Here is a 25,539-nt window from a genome sequence, read left to right as displayed (position 1 = left end):
ATCCGGTCGTTTTGTGTGTGTGTGTGAGTGGATCCAGTACACTGAAACCTTCCCGCCTGGTTATCCATACAAACAGGTCTGGCAATACTGGGTCGGGCAGTTAAAAAAAAGAGAAGACAAACAGTCGCGCACCCTGTCCACTCCCTGGGGAACTTCCGACTGACAGTTGGGAGGTTATGAAAGCCAACCAGCCGTACAATGCGAACAGCTGTGCTACACTACAGAGTGGGGATATAACTTGTATTTATTTTTGTTCGAGTTGAATGCTTGAGGTAGGACGCAATGTTGGGGTGGTTACTCTAGGCTCGGTATGAGTATGGTAAAGAGACAGAGAGCTCGTTTAGTAGTAAAAAAACAGTTGGTTTGTACTGAACACAGTGGGACGGAAGTACTGTTCAGTTCGCTCGCTGCAGCATCCTTAGTATCATCAGTGCAGTGATTATATTTGGTATTTCTCTTACACTCAATACTGAGCATGCTCAATCGTGCAGATTTTCCGATTTAGAGTTACAACCGAAAACTCCTCAGTCCGAAAAGAAAAGTGGATTTCTACAAATTGGTCTGTGTATTACTTAACTCGGAAAAACATAAATAAAATTATCAAAAGTTGTTTCGCATCGGTACGGTACACCATTAGAGAACGCGTCAATGCGGTTTTCGTCTAAAGAGCCCAATTTACCAAAAGGTTTTTTTTTTTTTTAATTTCTATACATATATACTTCTTCCAAAGAGGCGCCACGGTAGCCGAGCGGTTAAGAGACTAGACCCGCAATGCTAAGATGTATTGTTGGTTTAGTGGGTTCGATTCCCCAAGAATAGGCCTTGGATTTTATTTAATGGTTAATATGAGAAATTTACAGTACAGTATGTTTGCTAGTCGCCTCCGTCCACGACACCTAATTTGGTAGTTGGATGTAAAGCCCCGCCTGAAAAATAAAACTTCCTCCAAAGCGGTTCCTTTGATTTCGCTTTGAACTTCCGATGCTCATTAAACTCTTACCGGATCTCTTACTTTTATTTAAAACCTAATCAATGGAAAAGCCTCTCAAGACAGTTCTGAGGAAGTGGTGGCCATAAGCTTTTCTCTTATGTCGCCAATCCGGACTCATTTCTGGCATAAAATTTAATCGATTTAAGGAAGTAAGTGAAATCCTCATTATGACGCAATACGCTTAACCGGAAGTGATGCTGAATATAATATTTTTTTTTACAAATTCCAATGATATTCTTCGCAACTTTGTGTACACATAAATGCGGGCCTTTAGTGCAGTTATTTGCAACCGGAAGATTATTACTAATTTCGGTCATAATATTGCATTTATTTACTTTTTGCCAATCTTTCTATACGCAGGACCTGAAGATGACCTAGTGGCTGGGTCGAAAGCATGGGGGACGTGAACTGATTGGCTGAGTTTTCCCTTTCGGATTGATTATAAAGCAGCCTCCGAATAAGATGAAACAATATTCTCCAATTTATTTGCAACATTTCTTTTTTTTTGTGCAGTTTGCTCTAACGTGCCATTTCAGTATATTGTACGGTTCTAACACCTCTATAATATTTACTAACTGTCTAATCTAAATGGCGAGTTGTAGGGAATCGCTACGGATTGCAAGTAACCTTTCAAGTTCTCTAACTTTCTTGACTGTTCTCCGAAGGGTTTCCTTTGAACTTGAGCCATAATGTAGGTTAGTCTTGAACCTTTTTTTGGTCCCAAGGGTATATTGGAGTGCACCCCGGGTGCATATGTTCTCCTGGCATTCTCAACCTAGTAAATTTGCATTTAAACTGTTCGAAATTTCGGGATCATAGTTAATCCTTACTGACCTACACAATATGTTTTGCAAAAAACGCTGTGTCTCACAGAAACTTTGGAGGGAAGACGAGAAAATCGAATTTTCTTAGAATAATTATTCAAATGAAAGTGCTAGATGAACTATGAAGTTTTAGAAAAAAAAGAATATCTCAAAAAAGGAAATAGACCATGCAATATAGATGGCGTCACTTCCGGATACTCAGGTAAAGACTCAATTTCGAGAATTTAGCCAGATCGCAATCTTACTGCAGTAGTAAGAGAGAATGATAGAACTTGGCAGGTGAGAATCTAAGCAGGGCAAAAAGGGCAGAAGTGAAATTGGAACTAGAGAGAGAGGGAGGATCGTTGGCGTGTTTCACCACTCCAAGAGACCTTGGAAGGGCCAAAGTGCTCGGGTGCGGAGGGTCTGCAGGAACAAATTGCCAACGGATAGTCGTGCCAGCTCCCAGAAGGGTCTCCCCTCCGCGCCCCAGAGGGCGTGGTCCTTGATTACCCTAACCTACAAAGTTCCCAAACTCCAATCTCCCAAACCATCCATCTCCCGACCTTTCTTGGAAATATTCCCAAAACCTCTAAAGCCTACTTGAGGGGGGGCTTAATTTCGCAATCTTTTCATTAAATGCAACAAAATTTTAAGTTTTAATTAATTTTCCGCTTCCTCTCAATACTACCGGCAAAGCGGAAGTTCATGACTACTTCCTGTCATTACTACCGGCAAAGCGGAAGTTGATGGTTCCCAAAAAAACACACGATTTTCCTTACATTTTTTTTAATTTTTAATTTTTTATTGAAATTTACAACTGCAACAATTGTTGTAGCAAGCAAATGTGGTACGTACATGATTAAAAAAAATGTCACGTGAAAATATATGAGTGGAGAAGGCGCCCCAGAAGTGTCGCTCCATTATCGTGGATAAATATTAGTCTGCTCTTATGATGAGAGTAGATCGTGAGGCCATCTTCTCTTCAATCTTCTTGGAAGATCACCTGGTATTGCCAGGAGAAGATAGTTTTTCGATTAGAGGGATAGGATGAGCTACTGTTGAGAGAATTTGAGAAAACGGAGTTTTAGCAAGATCATTGACGAAAGGTATTTTGAGATCATTATGGATGGTGAGGTTAGATAAATAGTGGGCGCCACGGTAGCCGAGCGGTTAGAGGCAAAAGCTGCAAAGCTATGTATTGTGGTACTGGATTCGATTCTCGATCTTAGGCCTTGGATTTTATTTAATGGTTAATATGAGAAATTTACAGTAAAGTATGTTTGCTAGACGCCTCCGTCCACGACACCTAATTGGTAGTTAGACGTTAAGCCCCGCCTGAAAAAATAGGCGATTACTTTACTTTACACAGAATGGAGCGTTAAGAAGTTTTCGTAGTATTTTTTGTGATTGTAAAGTCTGGGTGCGTAGAGAGTTGAAACGTTTAGTCGATACCTTATGCTTCCGATGCTGTATGACGCCAAATAGGTCGCCGTAGCAGAAGGAATAAGAGTCTTTTCTTATGTAGGTTGAAGTTTAGATTGATTGTCAAGTAGTCTGGCGAGAAGTTTTGTAGCTTTTCAGTCTATTTTGGGGGATTCTATGTCAACCGCTTGTTTCTAGGTACAGTCCAAGACCGCAGATTAAAATTTGAGATTTTGAACTAAAAAGTTTTTTGATAATTTCTAAAAAATTTTACTTTTTCACTAAATAAATGAAAAGGATACTGTCGCCCAAAAGGAGTTGACTGTCACAGCTTCCCTTCACAGTTTAACAAACCCCTTAGAAAGAAAGTGCCATACCAGAGTGTGACAGGTTAGTCTTGAAGTCTTCCAAGAATCTATGAATCGATAGGCCATTACAAAACTGATAGAAATTAACCGTCCCGAAACTTGGCTAATAGTCGGCCATTACTTTTGGGTAAGAGTTTGGGGGGAATCCCCCCCAAAGAGCGGCAGGAAGCAACATGAAGACGTCTACATCCCCTCCACTGGTTGATCGATAAGACACCAAGGAGCTTGTGTCTAGCCAGGTGCTTGATCGCCTAATCCATACTGGCCACATCCATTCGCTGTTGGCCCTGTTCTCACTGCTTTGTTCCAAAACAGGCTTGCCAATTGTCGAATATTTTACACGGGTGGCTACACTGCTTTAGATTTTATTCTTGGAGGAATTTTTGAGTTTTTGGTATTTTTTTGTTTTGTTTTAAGGAACAACTTATTATTTTCAACGTTTCGAACTATATTTAGTTCAGGACTACGAAACAAAAAAAGAGAGATCTTGGAATTTGAAATATCAAAATAATGATTGAGGTTGTGTATTCGTTGTTTAAAGTGTTTCAAAGCCGCTAGTACGTAAACCCAACTAATAATTAATTCTATTTTGGAACTTACAACTTATATTTACTTTATATCTAAAGTAACCTCCCCACCTTCCCTATCACCATAAACCTGAAGAAGGACATCAGGGTAGCCCAGGGAAGATAATTAACATAGTGGTTAGCGAATACTGGATTCCAGTTCCAACGTTGAGATCACGGGTTCGAATCCAGCTGCTAGCACATGGATTTTCTTTTTCTAGAAGCTTCTTACAACTCACTCTCTTTTGATGGACAGTGTTATCTGAAATGAGAGAACACTGGCCGGAGGCCGAGGCAGTACATTGAAAAAAAAGCTCCGAGCACTAATAACTTCAGAAGTTGTCGTGCCTTAAATCATCTTTTTTTAAAAAATATTCAGAGTTAGCCCCAAGAGTCGAATATTTAAGAAAATTATTACTTTCTTTTGACCCCAGCCAACAACATCAGGGCACCAGTCTGAGCGATAGAAATCCCCATACCCCGGAACTGCCACTTTGCTGAATGCATTTCCGCTTAAGTTTTTCTCGACAATGACTCCATCGATTTTCTTTGATAACTACATGATGCTGTGACGTAGATCTATCATGATTATTCGGAAGATTTTTCTAGGAAAATCCCATTACCGGAACTCCCAGGACAGGAAGGATGGGGAGTCTCTTAACAATATCATTTAAGTATAACGAACGGTTGTGTGAATAATTAAGAGTTCAACGTATTGAAAACCGGAAGTCATAAAGAAATTTGCTTTTAATTAGAATTGAATCTTTTTGGAGAACAATGTATTGCTCGAGAATTCTAGAGAGAGAGAGAGAGAGAGAATTTGACTTGAACACCAGATTTCCCCACGCTTAAGTCCCGGGTTCGAATCCAGCTGCTGACCCTTAGATTTTTTCTCTTTCTAGGACTTCTTACAGCTCACTTGCAGCCCCGGTGATGGACAGTGTTGTCTGTAACGAGAGAACACTGTCCAGAGGCCGGTAGTGCACTGAAAAAAGCTCCGGATGTGCCAATAACCTTAGATGTTGACGCGCCTTAAATCATTAAAAAAAACACCAGATTTTTCTTTTGAGAATCGTACTTTGCAGTGAACATGTGTAATACTGAAGTGAGCTACTGTTTTAGTATAAAGACCAAGTTTAAAAAACGTAAATTGCGGTAAGAGAGAGCCTAATGGAGTTCCAGATCAGTTTTATTCCAACATATCCTCAGAGCGTCTCTTAGCATTCGAACAGAGCTCACTGAAGCGGACATAGATACTGTTTCCGTTATCACCTTCAGCCAAATTGATCAGTAGTTAGTTGATGAGTCAAATTATTTCCAAGATTCTGCACAGTAATGCCACCCTAATACAAAAAAAAAGAGAAAATACCTGCACGGGAGCTAAAAAAAAAAAAAATCATGCACCAGAGACTAACTCATGCACGCACACCGAACATGAAAGAGATCATGTTGCACGCCTGCCAACGGAAACACTGTGATTCGTGTACCACACTATCAGCGTACCTTTTTTAAACCCTATTAACAAGATCTATATAGCTGGAGCGGATGGCGAACAAGCATGCCAACATTGGCTCAACATGCAACTAAAAAACAACATCATGATCATGGATGTTAGAAAAGAAAAATTAGAAAGGGAAGAATAATTCTAAGTTCATGATTTTAGATTTAGATCGATTAAATTTATCGATAATACGGCGAGTGGTTTTTTTTTTTTTTAGTACAAACGATATTTGCTTTAGAGAAAGTTTTAAGATTTTGAAATAAATAAGCTAATTTATAAGGTTCCCATCTACCTTGGGGTTGCTGAGCGATAGCCACTTAAGGAGCTGGAGAATGGCTTCTAAATACTTCTTTGGCAAGATTTTCAATGTTCTATCTAAGACAAAGGGCTGGGAAGGGTGGAACGCCACCATTAGATGATACTGAACTATACGACAGCTCCAAGAACGCGACTGTTAGATGATACTGAACGATACATGGACAGCTCCAAAAACGCCACTGTTAGATGATACAAGGACAGCTCCAAGAATGGAAAAAGAGCCAGAATGCTTTTGGGAAAAGAACTAATCCATAGTTTGGCATGTTTGTAAGCCCAAGCAGATTACCTACAGACTATCCGGCAGAGCTAGACGAAGTATTTATTTGCGATGCCTAAGATATAAGATAAACAATAGGTAATACCGTAGTCATCATCTTAGACCACCCAGTCTGGAGAGGGGAATTCTGAACCCGGATTCGAGTTCAAGCAATACTATCGATAGAATTTCCAATCCTAGAAGGTGCAACCTTACGGTGCTGGATCTAAAACCGCAATATTTTCCATTCATAAATAATTTTTAATTCACACCGATATTTCCTAGCGAACTACATAAATAAATACTAAATTAAAAAAAAAAAAGGTGACCAGACAGACATTAAGCAAACCTCACGTAAAGAGCACACCGTACTCAACGTGACGGACACGAATCTACACGAAATGCCAGCTGTTAAATGTCAGCTGATGACATTTACAGCTCTGGATATTTACAGCTGTACAACTTTAATACAATTCAGGCAGCAGTGGATCAGCTGATTCGGAAAACTAGGTTTCAAACTTTTTAAATTAAAGTCTATATAATAGATTATGTATATATTTTTTAATTTTCGATGCTCATCAAATCCCCGGAAGAGTTTTTTAAGATAGAATAATGTGGCCTGCAGGAAATGGATTAGAATGCGTGAGATTCGTTCAGGCTTTGTAGCCAATAAAATATGCGCATATTAACCCAAAGGGACTTTAACTTAGCGATCGAAATCCCCAGCACGAAATCGCTAAAGAAACTTAGATTTTTTTTTACGTTTTTAAGAAAATGGTATCTACTTCCTTTACTTATAGCTAGGATTGGCTGGAGCAAGCAGGAAGGCCTTGTCTACAGTTGGCTATCAATGCAACACGCTATCTCTTTGTAATGGCGATAACACGTATCAGTTCGTATCACGAACATAACGCCCATATGGCATTTTAAATGAAAGTATTCTTTACCCAGACATTCCTGGAAGATATTACAAATAAAAGTTAAATGGTAAAAGCAGGCAAATAGTTATGGTATGAGTGTCTCAAATTACGGGAAGTCGTTAGAGTTGAATTTGAGGAAAACTGCTGCTTTTAGTTTCAGTGTTGACAACAACAGGGATATTTCCCTCTATTTATTTTTATTTTTTTGCAATTACTCAAGGAAGTGCTCAACTTTTTTTAAACTACCCTTTAAAATATAGTACTTCCGGTGGAGACATGTTCTTCTCCAAAATCAGGTTCCAGGAAGTGATCAGACAAAATACAAAAATTTAGCTTACAAAATTCTAGGGGAAACTTTGATACTGCAAACATAGGACACAATCGCAATGCTTAATTTTTAACCTATTTTAGGTTACAGTAAAAAGTCCAGTGCAGCCATAATTGTTAAATTACGCTTATAATAGAAGGACGAATGTTTGTTCACATCTGCATTGTTGGTTTGCTTTCAGAAAGCGTGATTAATTTGTGAGAGCAAACAAAACAAAAATGGCGCGAGGCGTCACAAATTGTTGATACGAACTACAAGGTTCTGTGAAGGTAACGCCACAATCAATCACAAATGTGAAGAAATTGTCCTTAATATTTTGTTTATCTAATCCTTCCCTGCATGGATATTTCATTAATAGACCATTACAAGAAAACCTAAAGGGCTGCTGGTAAATGTTGAAAATGTTGATAGACAGCGCTAGTGTTTATTAACGTATCAGGGTTTGGAGGAACTTCCGGTTCAGTGAGTTTTGGTCGCTAAACTTCTTTCAAGTCCTAAACTAAATATACACTTGGGACTTCCGGCAAATTATTCATTTTCAAGTTAGTGTTAGTGCACATAAAGACCAATTAGAGAGGAAGCCAATTAGTAAAGAAATCACTTCTTTCGTGCACAAGACGAGACCTTTGAAACGTGTATATTTCAAGAGAAATTAAAAAAAATTGCCAACCTGCACGAAAGCAGTTACTTTTACTCTTAGTAAAAGTTCAAACGGAAAAGAAAATATTGGCAGCCTGATAAAAGTGCCAAAGAGATAAAAAAAAGAAAAAAAAAGATGACCAAGCGCGGGAGTAAGAGCGAGAAGGCGATAAAGGAAAGAGAAAATGGCGGGTAATGGTAGTGGAGGGCGCTGAACGGAAACGAGCCGAGAAGAAACTGCGACTTTGGCGGGAGACAGATAGAGAGAGTGAGTGGTGAACTCGCTTGTTTGGTGAAATCATTTTGCAAACGTGCGCGAGACTCTACTAATGTCCGTTCTATGTCGAAGGTACAGTCCCTGTCCGAAGTGTACATTCCTATACAAAAACTAGAAGCAGAAAAAAAAAAAAACGTAGTGTGAACACACTCACACGACTTTTATACTTTGTGCAAAATGTTTCTTCAAGAAAGATAATTTGACGTAACTTAATACTTTGCAACAATCAATAAAAGAGAATTATTTAAGGGAAACATGACGTCATATCTTCCCCAAAACGACTTTTTAAAAATAGTAAAAACAGCCCAAAATTCAGGACCAAAATTCAAGGCAAAAAAAAATTAAGATGTACCCAAGATGAAATAAAACCATTTTTAAAGAATTCCTCAGAAAATAAAAAAACATCGTAAAAGCTATTTCCTATTCGATCCACACTTCCGGTGGTGTAAAGCGGTTAAACTCAGGATTTTGGCAATATACCAATAATAGTGAAAACAGCTAAACACTTCTTTCAGTGTGGTGAATGAATCTATGAACTCGAAAAACCTACTTGCGATTTCCGTTTAATTTCATTTTTTTTTTTGTTGTAGATATTTTATTTGCAACATTTTAAAAACATCACCACAGGTGCGGGGGAAAAAAACTTTGAATTTTGAAAATTCGATCGCAAGACATATTCTCGTATAAGCTAACAAAGCTAAGTACAATTTTTGAAAAAATGTCCGTTTTTGCACATTTTTGGGCATGAACGTTGAATTATCGTTTTTCTCGATAATTAATTAAACTATGTTATTACGAAAAAATTACAGTTATAAAGGAGGATTTGCCCTATATTATAAAGAAAATTTGGAAATTTTATCTTCTATAGAAAAAGAGAAAAAAAATTGTCAAAGTTGGGTGTTTTTCGTGCAGTTTTTTGACGATCAACCCTTGATACAACTGTTTTATTAAAAGAAAATTAAAAATCGATTTATTTAAGTACTTCCGAATTTTGATGAAAAAATTTAAATCGATCTGCCAAATATCGAAAATATGCACAATTACAATACTTTCTTTTTTAAAAAAAGTAAAAGATATAAAATTTTGTGCAAAATTATTAGATAAAAGGTTGCGAAAAATAATTAAGAAGACGAATATTAAAATTAATAAAAATATCAGGTTATACAAAAAAAAACAAAATAAAATAAAATAAACGTAGATCAAAAAAGAGGAAAGTGCGAGCGAGAGGCAACGATGGAAGATGAAGTGGTGGCCGCACACAGTTTTGTATGTGGTGTATACGATATTATAAAAGGAACGAAATATTCCCCAAGTACACCCAGGTTCCATACCAAGCGAGACCCTGCGATACGAGGACGTCCGAATGTAGCCGAATGGAGGCCGAGAACAGCCAACCACTATCGGCCTCGTCATTTTCTGTTCTGTTCAGTTTAGTTCGGTTTTGTTCGGCATTCGGTGAAGGTTATACAAAGAAAGAAAAATAGCGTAAAATATTTTTTTTTTTTTTTTTTTTTTTTTTTTTTAAGTAAATACAAAAATTTTTTGTTGTATATTTTTTGCAATAATTAATATAATGGATGTGGCTAGATTAATTACTGAAGTTTATAAAAGAAATGGTATTTGGGATCATAATTCTTCATGCCATTACATGAGAGATGCTGTAGCTGGACTATGGTATGAAATTGCTGACGTCCTCGAAGCGCCTGGTAATGTACATATATAAAACACAATAACAGTATATAATTTAAAATTAATGAATCCGTTACAGTTTGTATTAAAAGATTTTATTGCGTAATGTGTACAATATATATATTATTTTTGAAGGTCACCAGTGCATATATATATATATATATATATATATATATATATATATATATATATATACATACGTATGTAGTACAATAAATACGTTGTAATACTTTACTTACATATGTATATGTGCATATGTTTCCTGTCTGGAAGTAGTTTTTGCAATAGTAGAGGGGGGGTGACAGACACATTCCTGTTAGAAAACCAACATGGCGGCAGAGTTTTCGTGTAGATAGAAAGTGTATGGCGTGGTTATAACCTAGGCAGGTTTATTAATGACGTGTTTTCTTTTTAAATTTTAAAATTCTTCATTTTAAATTTTAAACTGTTTCTAAATTTTTTTTTTTAAATAAACAAAAGTTTGTGATAAAATAATGCCTTTAATAAACAAATAATTTGTAACCTAATTTTTATTTTTTTATACGCCGCTTTTAATGTGAGTTGCACATTAACAACCACAAATCGACACAAAACGAACTCGTAATAATTTGTCAAAAAATTGTTTAAAAAAAATAAAATAACTTACAAAGAGGTGAATGCACTCAAAATAACCGGTTTAAATTTTTTGGGGGGAAAAAAAAATTAATTGAATTAAACCTTTTTCTTGGCTAGTTATCGTTCGGGGAGCAAAAAAAAAAAAAAACCGTTATACTCTGGGCTGATCAGCTGTTTTTGTAAAGTGCCTTCCACTCACTGAATGCATTTTATGTATGTGAGATATGTGCATTAATTTTTTACAAAGCTGGTGTAGACACTCGCATGACTTCCTCTTTTTAGAGCAGTTTACGTAATTAGATTTTATTTTTATACTTGGGATTTTTTTACGAAAATGGTATTTTCACTTCAATATTGAGACATATTCTCTTTAAAGGCTAACTTTCCCCGAAAAAGGGGTGGAAAAATGCTAAAACTACAAAGATTAACTTTTGGCCAGCCAATTTCCCTCAATATTTTAAATACATCGTGATTTGCTCAACACCGGAAATAGCCCTTAAACGGAAGGTAAGTTGAAACATTTTGAAATTGAATCAGGCCTGGTGTTGCTAGGAGACCTGTTGGGTTTATACCTGCAAAGTATTATCTACCAACCCTAAAGCACATCCAAAACTAAGTTAACTTTTAAGAAAATATTGAATCTTCAATTGTGACTAAAACGTTGATATTTTAGCAAATGGTTACTTGACTCCAATGAACCATCAAGCAATAAAATCGTAGTGTTTTGCTAAATTCAGATAATTTTCATCTGTGCTTTGTTTTATATTGATGTATTATTGTTGATGCCCCACAATACATTCATTACCTGGTCTATAAGGTGAACAACATCCTGGTGTTGAAGAGAAATCGGTAAAAGACCTAAATTGCGGTCAACAACCGGCTCTGTCCTTGGTCTTTCCCAGATTTACTTTTTCTTATTCCTAGTAATGTGGGGGAAGTTTTGTAGTCTGATTATTGAATTTCACCGGAAGTCGTACGTGTGTGAGGTTATCAGATTACGAAATAATGGTTCTTAATAAATAGTTATGGATGCCTTCAAGTATTTGTACTTCCTTCCCAAAGTAATTGCCCGGAATTCTCCAGTTTCGCCACCCTTACACTGTCCATGCTAGGATTCCAGCTTACTAAACAGGTGTGGCATGCAGAGTAAGGGGACGTTTTGTGCGTTACTATTGTAAGAGATACTAAGAATTCAAAGTAAATTTTGGTAGTAACTCACATTGTGTTAAAAGAAACAGATTTTAATGCCGACTTTAAAGAACATAAATTTTTTTTAGGCAAATTTAGCGATAACCTAATTAAGCTAAATCAACAGATTTAACCACAAAGTATGAATTGTTTTCAAACAAGCGTAAAATACAGTTTTAGCATCGAGCTAAATCTAAATGCAGAGAATGTGGAATGAACAGCGCCTGAGCTTGCATACACCGGATATGAATATTTAAACAGGTTGACCTAGCCCTTTGTGTCAGCCCAGCTGATCCCTACTTGTTTTGTTTCCCAAACAGCTGATTCTAACATCGATCTGTGGCGGTAGTTTTGTTTTACTTTTTTAGGTTAGGAGAATTTTTGCTTTCGTGTTTAGATTTTCTATTTCTAGTTTTCACGGGAAATATAAAGTTTTGAGGAGTTTTCCTGATTAGGTAAAGAAAAGTGGTTTTTTTTTTTGGGGGGGGGGACAAATGTTGGGTCATCAAATATCGCCAAAGCTGAAAACGTCAGAAAGCTGAAACTTTGTGTTCATTTCCTCTCAGGATCCCGACAGCATCCTGGCCGCCAAAATCCATCCACCGGAAACCCCACTTAAACGATTTACTTAGACTTTTAGTAAGTATTACTTAAATGCTGTTATCTTTCCTTATTCCGTCAAAATTTTAATGGGGCCATTATCAAACGCTATACACCCCCAGCCATTTTTACAGTAATTTTGTGAACATTTTGAACGTCTACCTTGTTTCCATGGTAATTTGCACGAGCACCATGAAGTATTCGATTGGCTAAACTGTGCTCGAGGTAATCTTAATGCAAAAAATTATTATTAAAAGGAAGAAAAGTTATAAAATAAATGATATTTAATTGGACAAATTACACGAACACACTGCGCTGATTGGTGGAAGGGAATTACTTTAACGAAATTGGTGATGTTATTTAACAAATCGATACTTTTTAAGTCGATTAATAATAAAAAAATTTTAAAGACATTGCGAGGGAGGGTTAGCTTTTACAGAAAATAGTGGAAAATTAAAGAAAACATTTTTTTTGTGGAAATTCTAATTTTTCTTCATGTTATTTTATTTAAAGTTGAAATCTTCTTTAATCTGAATTAATATTAAGTAAGGTGTAGACAGTATCTTCCATTAAAGTGGCAGTACTGGAGTTTCTTTTTATATTTTCCAGAGAAAATGCCTAAATAAAGGATATAGATTCCCGCATTTAAGCAAGGATTTTTTTTAAACTTGTATTTAGGGAGAGAAAGTGATAAATAAATTTAGAAAATTGAGAACCATGGTTCTGCAGTAAGAGAAAAATAAGATTTTTTGTTAAGATCAGAAATTATTAGAACTCTTTAAAAGTGTAGTTGAAGAAGTCTACCAGTTGCAGTAGAGAATGCCTCCTGGAGTCAGGTTGACGAAGTCTGTTAGAGCAGAACAATAGCCAAGTACCTGGGGACTAAAGCCCCTTTGTTAGAACATCTGTCCGGGCAAGTGACCATCCCTAATGTTCTGCATTCAAGGGGTTTCTACTCCTGAGCCCCACCACTTCTGGTGCTAGGAAATATCTCTGTTCTGGATAACAGTTTCGGGACAGGTTTCTTCAGGAACATGTTTTTATAAAGAGAGAGAGAGAGAGAGAGAAGAACTGTGAAATACTTTTGCCCTTCTACTGGCGGTGCGTCATCATTACCGCACCAGGCTGGGCGCCGTGCGTATTAGTGGGCCCCCCCCTCTACCGCCACTTCAAAAGAAGTTAGAACCTGGTGGATAATTTGGTGCTAATTAAGTTGCTCTGATCCGGATTTTGTCGCTCAAGACGATTAGCCGGAAATCTAATTTAAAGTGGGCGTGGCTTGCCTAATAATATTCACCCTTCTACCTTCTACACCTGCAAAAACTCTGCTCTGAACACACTCACATGACCTTCTCTTACCACTACTCTCGAGTTGTTCATTTTCACACACCCTGAAATTCCTCCTGAAATAATTATTCAAATAGAAACTTGGGATCTCAATGCGAAGTTTAGAGAGACTCCTGAAGGCAATTAGGAATGAACATCGACAAGGGGAGAGGGGAATTCTGTTTTCAACTTTCTGTGAACTTAATTTTATTCATCATTTAATAAATATTTTCATGTTTTTGTTCTAGTTGATGCGGTAAAAGCAAAATGGAGGAACTTAAGGGATACTTACACAGCCGAATGTAGGAAGATGTACAAACGAAGTAGAGGCAAAGAACCAATGGTACGCTCAAAGTGGGTGTGGTTTGCCTCGATGGACTTTCTAAGGCCGCACCTGAAAAGACTGCGAGAATTACAAGAAGGCAAACCGCCAGGATTGACACCAATCGCAGGCAGAGGAGCCGGCATTACTGCCTACCATCGGCTGAAGAAGGTGATGAAGGAGGAAGAGGAGGATGAGGAATTGAAGGACGAAGATCAGTTGATCGAAAACGTTGAAGTGGACATGCTTCCGAGTGAGACACTACTGCAGGCTGTACAGCATCTGGAAGAAGATGAAAACGGAGCTGTGATCACGGAAATCAACGATGATTCCGTGGGTCCACCTGGTGGTGGTAACGAGGTGGTGAATAGTTCGCATAATTCACACGGTATGGTTAACTATGGCCTGGCGAATGCTGCGGCCAACGGTTCTATGGGCGGCCGGAAACGTCCATGGACGGCCACGTCTACACCTTACTCTAACAATCATGTGACGACCATGGACAGGAAACGAAGCAGACAATTGCGCTCCCTAGAAGAAGAATTCTCCATGCGGGAAGTGGACGATACGTTTCATTTTCTAATTAGTTTACGCGAACCGTTAAAGTCTTTAGCGTTAGATAGGCAAATGTTTGTACGATATAAGATACAAGAATTATTATTCAACGAGACCTACGATCATCAGAAATCGCTGCAAAACGAACACGTAGAACATGTGGAAAGTACGCCGGAAATCATGGCCTTAGGTAATATAAAAATGGAACCACCAAATTGACTCTTAACATTTTGGAAAATAGTACGGAGAAAATGTTCTTAAAAAAAAAAAAAAAAAATATGTACAAAAGAGAAAATACCAGGAGTGTATAATGTTATCCTGTAACAGGAGAACACTGAACCCCAACTTGTGTTGTGCGGAAGTAAACTACTTGGGGAAGGTGACGCCTTGTTTTAGCAACGTGTAAAAATGTGTTAATGCAGTGAACATTCACTGCAATTATGTGACTGTAGATTATGGAAAATAATCCCCTTAAGCTATTCCATCCCAAATCCAACAAATGGCCGTATCGCATCAGCGTTGCGTATCATTTTCACTGATAAGATACCAGTACATATCTTGATTTGTTGGACTTAAGTGCGATTCCACGATAAAATAATTGCCACGTATTATTTGTCCTAATACATTAAAATTATCAAAATTCTTGAGCTCCTAATCCTGTCCAGAGACATTATCTTTAATTAATAGGAGGTTGGATAAGCGATTTAGTCGCTTTTTTTATTATTATTAAATGGTCATACTTTAATAGCATTCCTGGAAGTGCAACACTGTTCATGGGGAGAGAGGACTCAATTTTAACATAAAATTATACAATTATACTTTACTTAGAACTTCTACTTAAGGATTCAAGTTGATAGCCTCTCCATCCACCCTGTGAACAGGCGTTACTCTTACAGGAAGCCATTACTTCACTATAAGGGAAAGGATTAGCTTAGTGCTTAGCGAACGATTGATACCTTTTGAGATTAAATCCTGAATAGAATGCCCAAAGAGCAATCAGTGTTCTGAGGCGATTAAGGGCCCCACCTTCCTTCAATACTTCCTGCTTCCTTTCTCCATAATCGGCAAATTGCAGCCCCCAACCTAACTATGGGAATTCTTAAAAGCTGGTCGGATTCGACTAATCTACTAAGTTTCCCTTAAAACTCGTTCTAAACTGAAGATAAGTCTTCCAAAGCATCCAGAGCACCATAAATTTCGTTTTACATTTAACGTTAGAACGCTTACAATTACAACGAATTCTCAACTTAGTCACTGGGGATTACACATTGACACGAGTTCTTCAAATCTTGTTGCGACCATAAATGCTCTTGCCTCTACACAATCACTATCGTACATTGATACGCAACGCTGATACGGCACGTCCGTTTATAAAGAGAGGATTATAGGGCTTAATTGTTTTGCCTATTTTTTTAAAGTTAAATTTTCTTTCTGTCTTTAGCAAGGCAAAGATGATCTTAAATAAAATGTTATTTCTTGAATTTTTTTAAATTTTATTTTATTATTTTTAATTTACGGAAGGATGTTAATTATCTCAATTAAGCATGACGTCATTTCTTGTGATGAAAACATAGTTTATGACATCAGTTCTTGGACTCCTCGCCACTAAAAGTTGCAAACATTTCATGTGCTTTGCGCCGCCCGGTTTTATGATCAAAGCATAACAGTGCTAAGTCTTTCCAAGTCTTAAGTCTTAACAGGTGCAAGTTCTTCCAAATAGGTTCTGATCGTTAAAAAAATAAAAAAAAAACCTTTGTTTTCAAATTCTGCATAAATGCAGAAAAAGGCTCATAACAATTTAAAATTTTTTTTTTCTTTTACAAATGTTTTCAACCTCCTTAAAAACCGTATTTTATAGTTACAGATGGTTACCAAAGGAAAAAGCGCTTGGCACAACAACAATGGCATTTTGGACAAGTATGATTTGGCAATCGCCACCATTGTTTTTGGCTAAAGACAATCCACTTGACCTAACAAGGCTCCTACTAAGGGAGCTGGTCAGCGTGCGTTCCCGTCTTAAGACTGTAGCTCCTCTGTTGGATCGGTTTTTTAGGTGTACCGGATTGTCCCGGAATTATCCGAATAGTTGCGAACAACTTCAAAATAAAAAACCTTACTAAGGTAAAACACATTTTTGTGCAGGTAGTTCTGCCGCCATATTGTTTCCTCATTTAATTAAACATTTGTACTTCGTCCATTTTTTTATTTAATTATTTTTTTGTAATTATTTAACAATTTCTCTATTAATCACATGAAATATTTGCTACTTTTTTGAGAGATCTTAAGTGTGGGCACTTATTAAATAAAAATTGTACTTTTGGTTACTTTTATGAATATTATAGGTTGATCTAAATATTATTTCTGTAGTAGCTTTAGCCTTCACAGATAGCATCTGACTGGGCAACTTAGTTTTCTTTTTTTAAGAAAATCCCCAAAATCTTCTTGTTTTACTGCCCACTATCAGCTGAGGCGAATATCTTGCTTGGTACTCCGCTAAGAAGAGGTATGTGTGGAAGACCCTATGGCCTCTTCTTATTCAACAGAAGTTAAATCTTTAAAGAAATTAACCAGTGAAAGTAGCCTGGGTCTTAATACCCGATTTCCGTGGACTACAACTAAAATTTAGGAACCCACCAACTGAGATCTTAGAAAATCGTTTACCAGTTATATTTACACATTACCTCCACTGCAAAAATGACTAAATACAAAAACTGCCTTGGAAAATGACGTATTAACTAGACAGAAAGCTAGAGCTATTCGATCAGTCAGACTATCTGCCTAGGCTAAGTATCTGCTTGCCACATTATTAAGTAATATCGAGCAACTAAACAAATTGAAATAAAGTAAAAATGAAAAACTACGTAAATTAGAGAAACTCAGACTTCTTTCTAGATTGAGTTTTGGTCCAATCTTCACTCTATTGTGTTATTTATTTAATTTTTTATTTTATTTGTAGTTTTTATTGTATTTATTTTATTTATTATTTAGGCAATTAAGGTATTTTTTTAAAAAAAGTCATTATCATTAATTAATAGGAGGTTGGATAATTTCTCTCACGTATTAATTGCCCTAATACATTTAAATCGTCAAAATTCTTGAACTCCTAATTCTGTCCAGAGACATTATCATTAATTAATAGGTTGCATAATTTCTATCGCGTATTAATTCTCCTAATACATTTAAATCATCAAAATTCTTGAGCACCTAATCCTGTCCAGAGAGACTTGTAACTCTCCCAAATACCCTGGCGATATGGGCTTATATTACCTAGGTAATTCTCATCAATACTGCACATTCAGGAACACCCGCCTGTTTTTTTTTTTTGTAGACGACTGGCTTCCAAGGTGGTGGCGCCTACTCTGCACATATTTTGGAACTTTGCATTGTATCCTTTTCATGGATTTTCTCTAACTTGATCACTTTCCCGTCTATCTATGTAAGATCAACAGGATCTGTGAGTTTATCCTTCGCAGACGTTCAGTATCAACCCTATTTCCAGGACCCCGATCAGCAATTTACGCGGCCTATGCTTTTTGCCAAGAGCATATCCATAAGAAGATTTAATGCTTTGCCATACATTCTTGGAAGCCTAGATCCAGAGAGCCGATAGCAGATTCTAATTAAGCCTTAAGAAGCCATTCCCCCCCCCCCACAGTTTCATTTCCCTAGATACCCCTCTCTCTCTCATTGAGGATATCCTTTCTGGTAAGAGCCGTACATCCCCGGATATCAACCAGCGAGACGAGTTTCATAAATTTAAAGTTCAACAGAAATTATTTCAACCTTCATTTCAACTGTTTATTTTTTTTTTTTTGTACCATCATCTTTTTCATTATATTTTACAAGTATTAAAGTCACTTATTTTTATATTATCAATTAATTGACTACGAACAAAATGACTTCGAGGTTCATTTTGACCAATGGAGACCAAAATGACATGTCTGTTGAAATCAAGTACTTAGTATAATTTAGATGCTGTATAAATTATTTTTTAATACTAATTATTTATACTAAGACATTATTAATATTTTAATTGTGATTTAAATTTGTAATTTTTTTGACTATTAAAAGTAAATGTATTTTTTATTTATTTTATATCCAGGGAGGGGGCTTATTGACTTTTTTTTTAAATAATAAAGTCACAACTAGAGTAACATTTTTAGGCTGTTAATTTTAAATTTTGTTCCCTAGTTTATTTTTTAAAAGCAAAAATGTAATAATAAATAATTCTTTTTTTACTTTACCTAACTATTGGTTAGGGAATTTTTTTTAAAAAAATCTTGTTTTATTTAAATTTGATAAATAGGTTGTCAAAATTTTTGAATTAAAAAATAATAAATTGTTACCTAGTAAGTTGTCTACTGTTCTAGTACCTTAACTTCCTTAGGTTGTCAATAATTTAGGGAAACTTATATTTTTTCCTAATACAATGAAATTGGATATACATTACCTGGATAGAAGTTCATATTTTCCCAGTTTGGGGAAAAATAACTTTCTAGTGAGTACTGGAATAAGGATACCCGATAGATAACGCCACGGTCAAGCTAAAATCATCAACCAATCATTTCTTATTTATTTATCCTTTTATTGTTTACACCTGTACCTGTAGGTACAGGTGTGAATGAGGTAAATGTATATAGTAACGTGGCAGACGTGAATGACGGGTCATCCATTGGTGGCCGCCATTAGTCACCCAGAGTTGGTCACGGGGCCAACGGCGCCTCAGCCGTCTTCGAGGATTAGAGGGTAGCCGTAGTTGAAGACAAGTTTGCAGCTAAAGGGTTGGGGGATTAAATGAGAGTTTTTGATGAAAATTTTTTATATCAGATTTTGGCAAGTTCGGAGATGAATGGGAATTTGGAGATCTGTATCTTATTGTGTGGTTGCTAACTTATAGAATGGGAGCGTCTACTATACGGCGGAGTATTTTTAGATTGGAGTGTTTGCACAGTCTATTGATGTTTGATTTTTTTAGCTGTTCCGTAAAGTTCCGAGTCCGTAAGTCCATATTGGTGGTAGAGAAGAGCTGTATAGAGTCGTCGTTTGTTCTGTAATGAGAGTTTTGAGCGTTTGTCGAGTACTCTGGTCTAGAAGTTTTGTATCGTTTGTTTAGTTCGGTACGTTTAAGTCTCGTATGAGGGTACCAGGTAAGTCTTTTGTGCTAGGTACATTCCAAGGTACCCGCATATGGTCTCGGCTGGTGGGACAGGTGTATGATGTAAGAAGACAGATGGTGGAGTTTGTCGTTTAAGTGTGAAGACTATGTATTTAGACTTAGCTGGGGTTAATTTTTATGCGCCAGTTTTCTAACCAAGGTTCTATTGAGTGAAGGTGGGACTGTAGTGAGCGTACTGCGAGGATAGGGTCAGTGTGTGTGGAGAAAATGGCAGTGACGTCAGCGAAGGTGTAAATAGAGGTATTAAGGTTAGAAGGTAAGTCGGCAGTGTAGATTGTGTAAAGTAGAAGAGCTAAGATACTTCTCTGTGGTACACTAGCAAGTACAGGATAGATGGAAGAGTGAGTAGTGCCCTTGGAGAACTTGGAAGAATCTGTCAGAGAGATAAGAGCTGAGTATGAGGTAATAAGTGCTAGGAAGGATACGTTTGAGTTTTCACAGTAGACCTTCGTGCCAGACTCGGTCGAAGGCTGGCGATACATCGAGGAATACTCCAGCGCAGTATTGTTTTCGTTCGAGTGAAGAAACGATGATGTCTACAACACGATGGGCCTGCTGGATCGTCGAAACCAATCATTTAAATAAATAATTTGAACTCATTAAGTGATTAAAAATCTGCTGTAAGAAAGTTTTATTTCCAACTACAAGTTTTCCATATCAGCAACCCGAGAATGAGGTCAACCATTGATGTGGAAGGTAACACGGTAGGTTACAATGTTTCCGAATACTAAAACCTTTTAAATCTTTCAACACGTTTTCAGAACATTTATTTAAGGACATCTTGTGGCTTACTGATCAAGTTCAAAATTTAAACATAATTGATCAAACAACAACAAAAATGGTGAAGTTCAAAAACTATATTAGGAATTCAGATCAAAGAATTTATTATAATTCTCTAGACATTCAAATTATTTAAATTTATTGATTGTGGGCTCTTATTAATTTCATAAAATCCTGTTTTATACCGAAAAATAATAAGAGTAATTTCCAGCTATAGCAATCGAAGAACTTACAAAAATGTGCCACAGAATGCGCTACGTGATAGGGGCTCAAAATAAAGTTTAACCAAACACGTTTTTTTTAACGATTGGCTGGCTGAACAAACTGTAACTTTTTTGATTTTGGGGTTATTCTGTTAAAATGCAGTCTCAGGCCCAAGTTATTTGCTAAAAACTACTTTTTACTAAAAAAGTACTAAAGTTAATACTACTTTTACTACTAAAAAAACTGTGGCTGTATCATGGACACGGCCGTGTGTTGTACGTGAATACGTTTATGTAACGGGTTATATTTTTTATATAAAATATTTTTATTTATGTATTTAGGATGAAATCAAATTGGTCATTATTTATCGACGTTGATGAAATTAAACTCATTGAGTCGCTATTTAGAACCCAACAGTGGTGCGATACAGTCCGTTGTCGATGTACGTAGAAGCGATTTCATCATCCACTTGCATAATTTCAACCGGCCCAGCTGTACTGACACCGTCGTTGTTGATCCGCTCGGCCGCATTCATTCTTCTACGTTCCTAGGCACAGCTTGACCCGGTCATATGGTGTTTTATTATTACCATTCGATTGTACTTGAGAAGCCCTTTCCAACCGTATACGATCTCTTGGTATTTGGTTTTGATGCGTATAGGCCGACATTATATATTTTTTTTGATAATATTTTTTTTATTCTAACACCTTATTATTTTCACTGTCACTATTTTACACTAATGTTTTATATAAGATCGATAGATTGTGACAACAGCTGACGATTAAAACTTAAAGGAACATCGTAGCTTCTCCGAGTCAAAAGTTATATGTACTAATTGCAAATCTCGATACGCAGCAAAATGATCTCAAAATGGCGGCGCGATGCGACACAGTCCTCGCTTATCGTAATGATCCTTTTGCTATCCAGTAGTTTAATTTAATTTTGGATGTAGACGATAGATTCGAAACTATAATGCCAAACTGTATCCCCCGATTTTGTTATCATTAGTTTTTTTGGATTGCCTCCATATGATAGCAGATTTAAAGACGTATTCACGTCAAAACTGATATCTTTGTCCTTGTTTAGGATTTTGTAAATGAAACGTCAAACCGACACGAGTTTTTCAGTTTAAAGAATTTTTTCCCCTTAGTTGACTATTGTAACCGAAGAAATTTATTGAAACACCATTTTAAAATCTAATCAATCTTTATTTACTCACCGCACCACGCATGTTTGTTGTACCCCTAACCGGTTTCGGACTTACGTCATACCTTCTTTAATATTTAATTTAACAAAAGAACAAATAAAGATGAATGCTGTACAAATTCAATGCTTTCCGCTCTTTCCAGGCCAAGTACAAACTCGTAACTTTACGATTCTGAAAGAAAATGCACAAAAACCTACAGGAACATACACGATTACTAACGCACAAAACATACAGCATCCTCAAATTAGTGCTAGGTATCATTATTTTTTTTTTTTTCATTATTTTAACTAAATGTTTTACGATTCATTAAGATTTTGAATAAAACACACATACACAAGCTTGTAACCTTCTTCATTCAGTCAGCAAGTGTAGCGGAAACGGAAACATAATTAGATTCTCTACCTCTGAAGATGGATGTAAGTCCAAAAAATGGTCAGGGATACAAAAAAAAACAGGATATGACGCGATAACATCAGGGATATTATCTAACACTATGGATTTTAAGAAATTTTCTATATAACCTTACTAACCAATAACCTTAACCAGGGGTCGGCAACCTATTTTAAGACGAGAGCCATTTCTCCTCAAATAATTTTAATAAATTGTACCAAGAGCCGCAAGGATGATAGTGTAAACAACTCTGTAGATCATTTATATTCGCAAATTATTATTTTATGATATTCAATAACATTTAAATGTTTTATACATTTATTTTCACATATTGCAAAGTAAATAAACAAATAAATAATAACGAATGAAAAGGCGGCAGTCTTACAATATAAATCAAGCACTTTATTTTGATATTGTATAATTCTATTCAATTTCGAACCTGTCACTTTTTGAGATTATTTTTGCAAAAATACCTTTAATAAATGGAAATTTTCATTCGTTTCAATAAAATTAAAATATACAATATATTTTGGGCAGGCTGAAGAGCCACCCCACAATTTGGATAAAAGAGCCGCATGCGGTTCGCGAGCCACGGGTTGCCGACCCCTGACCTTAACGACAAAAAACAAACAACGAAATGGAATACCAATTTTAAGATACCTATATGTGACTTATTAATTTTGGATTATTACGTTAAAATGCTGTCTCAGGCACAAGATATTCGCTAAAAACCACTTTTTACTAAAGAGTACTTAAGTTAATACTATTTTTATTACTAAAAACTGAACAAGATGATTTTTTTAAAACGTCCAAAAACTCGATTGAAATGATTGCAATACCCAGAATAAGGGAACGTGAACATCTGGATTCCCCTTAATGAAAGTACCATTACGTTTGGTGTGGCAAATTAAACATCGATCTACTAGTTGGCATTGATGTTGTGTGGTGCATCTTATCTAGAGCAGTTATCACCACAGTGGTTCGTCGCACTTCCTAGAAACAATTAATCAACGTCACAGTAGATTGGCGTTGTAGCCAGATATCTTGCATTATTCTGCATGCTTTAGCAGGTTTTAACTTACATCTCCTTAGTGCAATGGATACGCTTAAGTTTTATACATCAGCACCTTTGTAAAGAGAAATCTGTTATCAAAACACTCTTAACGACTATCTCTCACCATTTTAAAATAAAATTTTTTTGAACTAAGTGAGGTCAGCTGGCTGCCATATCGCAATAAAAATAATATAACAGTTAACATCACCTCTACAGAACAGCTCTCCCTTAGCCCTGGTAAAACATCGATCTCCTGTCGATATCCGGTATCATGAGTGGTCTTATCACTTAATTAGATTATAATTCCGTGTTTGAAGATTACATAGCCGGAAATATCACTTTACGACAGAGGGACAAACTCGAAAGCAACTTCCTGTGAAATTCTGCCATAAGTAAGCTCTACTGTTCGATCGATATTTATTCTACAAAGGTAATAAATAATTATCGTATAGTTTGTTTAAAAGTTCATGTAAGGATTTTTTTTTTTTGTGATTTGTTATCTGCACTGTTTACTTCAGCTTTAAATTTCCCCTAAAATAGGATGATACTTGTACAATGTGCAGGAATTTTAATGTGACTCCAGTGAATAAAAAAATGTATCAAGCTTGATTTGGCCTGGAAATAGCAAGAGATTCCATTATTACAGCTAATTTCTTTAAAGCTCAATGAAACATTAAATTGAAAATATTGATTGACAATTTGATTAAATTCCACCCACAACATTCCTCCAAAAAAGTATTGTATACCACATCGTGAGATTAAATGGGAAAAAAAAAAAACTATGCATCGGCCGGGAATCGAACCCGGGCCGCCCGCGTGGCAGGCGAGCATTCTACCACTGAACCACCGATGCTTGTACGCAGCGAGTGAAAATTAGTTTTATATATTGAACAAAATACTGATTTTTGTAAAGATTTGCTACACACGAGCGAGTGGTTTAGATCAAGAGGAAAATGTACCAATTCAAGATGAATAAATTTTGTTCATTTATCGATACTAATATTGTTTTAAAAAATCAACAATCGCCAAAGTTTTGCTTTACACACTTGAACGGATATGACTATCAGGATGTGCGATAGCGATTAGAAGTTTAATGGTGTGTAAAAATGAGCTTCATTTCATTGTGGGAACTGAAACTTCTACCATCTTCAGTATTACGACTTCTACGACACAAAGCGGCACCACCTTCTATTCTATCGAAAATGATGTTTACAGCTGGTAAACTGTAATTCTAATTGCAAAGTTGGAAGATTCAAAGAAGCATCATTCAACGATTCATCTAGTTTTATTTGTTACGAGTGATTATTATTTAAGGTTATTATGATTAGTATCACTTTATTATTGGTATTATATTTTCATAACACACGTGGACCGCATGCGGACTGCAATACCTGTTGTCATCAAATGGGCGTGTCGGCACTGTCTTGACGTTCTACCCATATTAATTAGAAAGATAAGTGAACATTTATCATATACAACGGTGCAAATTGAAGTAACAGAAAATGCATGTGAACGCCTCAACTAGAATATTCACTTACCTGCACTTATAGCCCAGTATTCTGATCGTGTGATGTTTCCGCAGAATCCCAGAAGAATCTCTTTTTAAGAAACACAGAATTTTAGCATATTTAACTCAAAAGTTTTGTAGATTATGAAATCGTATAATTCAACATAGATGACGCAATAGAGGAAAGACCCCAAATACTATTCTCTCTCGGAAAATCTCCTAAAAGAGAATTTTCACCGAAAACGTTTCAAGTTAAACTGATTAAAGTTCTTGCAAAAGTATTTCTTATGCACAATTTATTGAGTTCAGTTTAATTGGTTTTATATAAAAGTTGTGGAAAACTGAAAATTATATTCAGAAAATTGGCACATCCAGGAAGGTCATTTTCCTCAAAATTGTAAACTAAAGCAACTCATTTAATCCCTTCAGAGAAAAGCGTCTTCAACTAAATTTGTCCAGGATAATATTTGAAACAATGCTTCTTTTAAAAGTGCCAATCCCAGGTGATATATTGTCACCCATGACTTACATGCA

General features: G+C 36.2%; 2 protein-coding genes and 1 non-coding gene across 9 annotated transcripts in view; 1 reads left to right on the top strand and 2 right to left on the bottom strand.

Moving 5' to 3' along the window:
- Positions 1-25,539, bottom strand: part of LOC141450159 (uncharacterized) — a 36,341-nt gene that overhangs the window by 9,176 nt on the left and 1,626 nt on the right. The window contains exon 1 of one of the 2 annotated variants that reach the window (XM_074120306.1): positions 10,321-10,449. The exons of the other annotated variant lie outside the window; for it this stretch is intronic. Coding sequence (XP_073976407.1) covers positions 10,321-10,392 — 72 coding nt within the window. The 5' untranslated portion in view covers positions 10,393-10,449. Of the gene's footprint in view, positions 1-10,320; positions 10,450-25,539 lie in introns of those variants that run through there. 2 annotated transcript variants of the gene reach the window in all.
- Positions 360-18,789, top strand: LOC141450160 (uncharacterized). 6 transcript variants are annotated; one of them, XR_012455962.1, is made up of 3 exons: positions 6,539-10,098; positions 14,059-15,377; positions 17,726-18,789. XR_012455962.1 is itself a non-coding variant. In XM_074120312.1 (2 exons), exon 2 carries the CDS (start codon positions 14,121-14,123, stop codon positions 14,904-14,906), a length of 786 nt encoding a protein of 261 aa, XP_073976413.1. In that variant the 5' UTR covers positions 360-448; positions 14,059-14,120; the 3' UTR covers positions 14,907-18,789. The 6 variants fall into 6 exon arrangements, 5 of the variants coding, with proteins under 5 accessions (XP_073976413.1, XP_073976411.1, XP_073976410.1 ...); XM_074120312.1 differs by lacking the exon at positions 6,539-10,098 and adding an exon at positions 360-448 and having other exon boundaries at positions 14,059-18,789; XM_074120310.1 differs by lacking the exon at positions 6,539-10,098 and adding an exon at positions 847-2,017 and having other exon boundaries at positions 14,059-18,789.
- TRNAG-GCC (transfer RNA glycine (anticodon GCC)) lies at positions 24,281-24,351 on the bottom strand. The gene has a single exon. It is a non-coding gene; the product is annotated as a tRNA-Gly (tRNA).

This window comes from Rhodnius prolixus, unplaced genomic scaffold (genome assembly GCF_049639745.1).
Source record: "Rhodnius prolixus isolate KJV_2025 unplaced genomic scaffold, Rpr scaffold_2, whole genome shotgun sequence".
NCBI classification, from domain to species: Eukaryota; Metazoa; Arthropoda; class Insecta; order Hemiptera; family Reduviidae; genus Rhodnius; species Rhodnius prolixus.
This window is presented reverse-complemented; position numbering and strand designations above follow the sequence as displayed.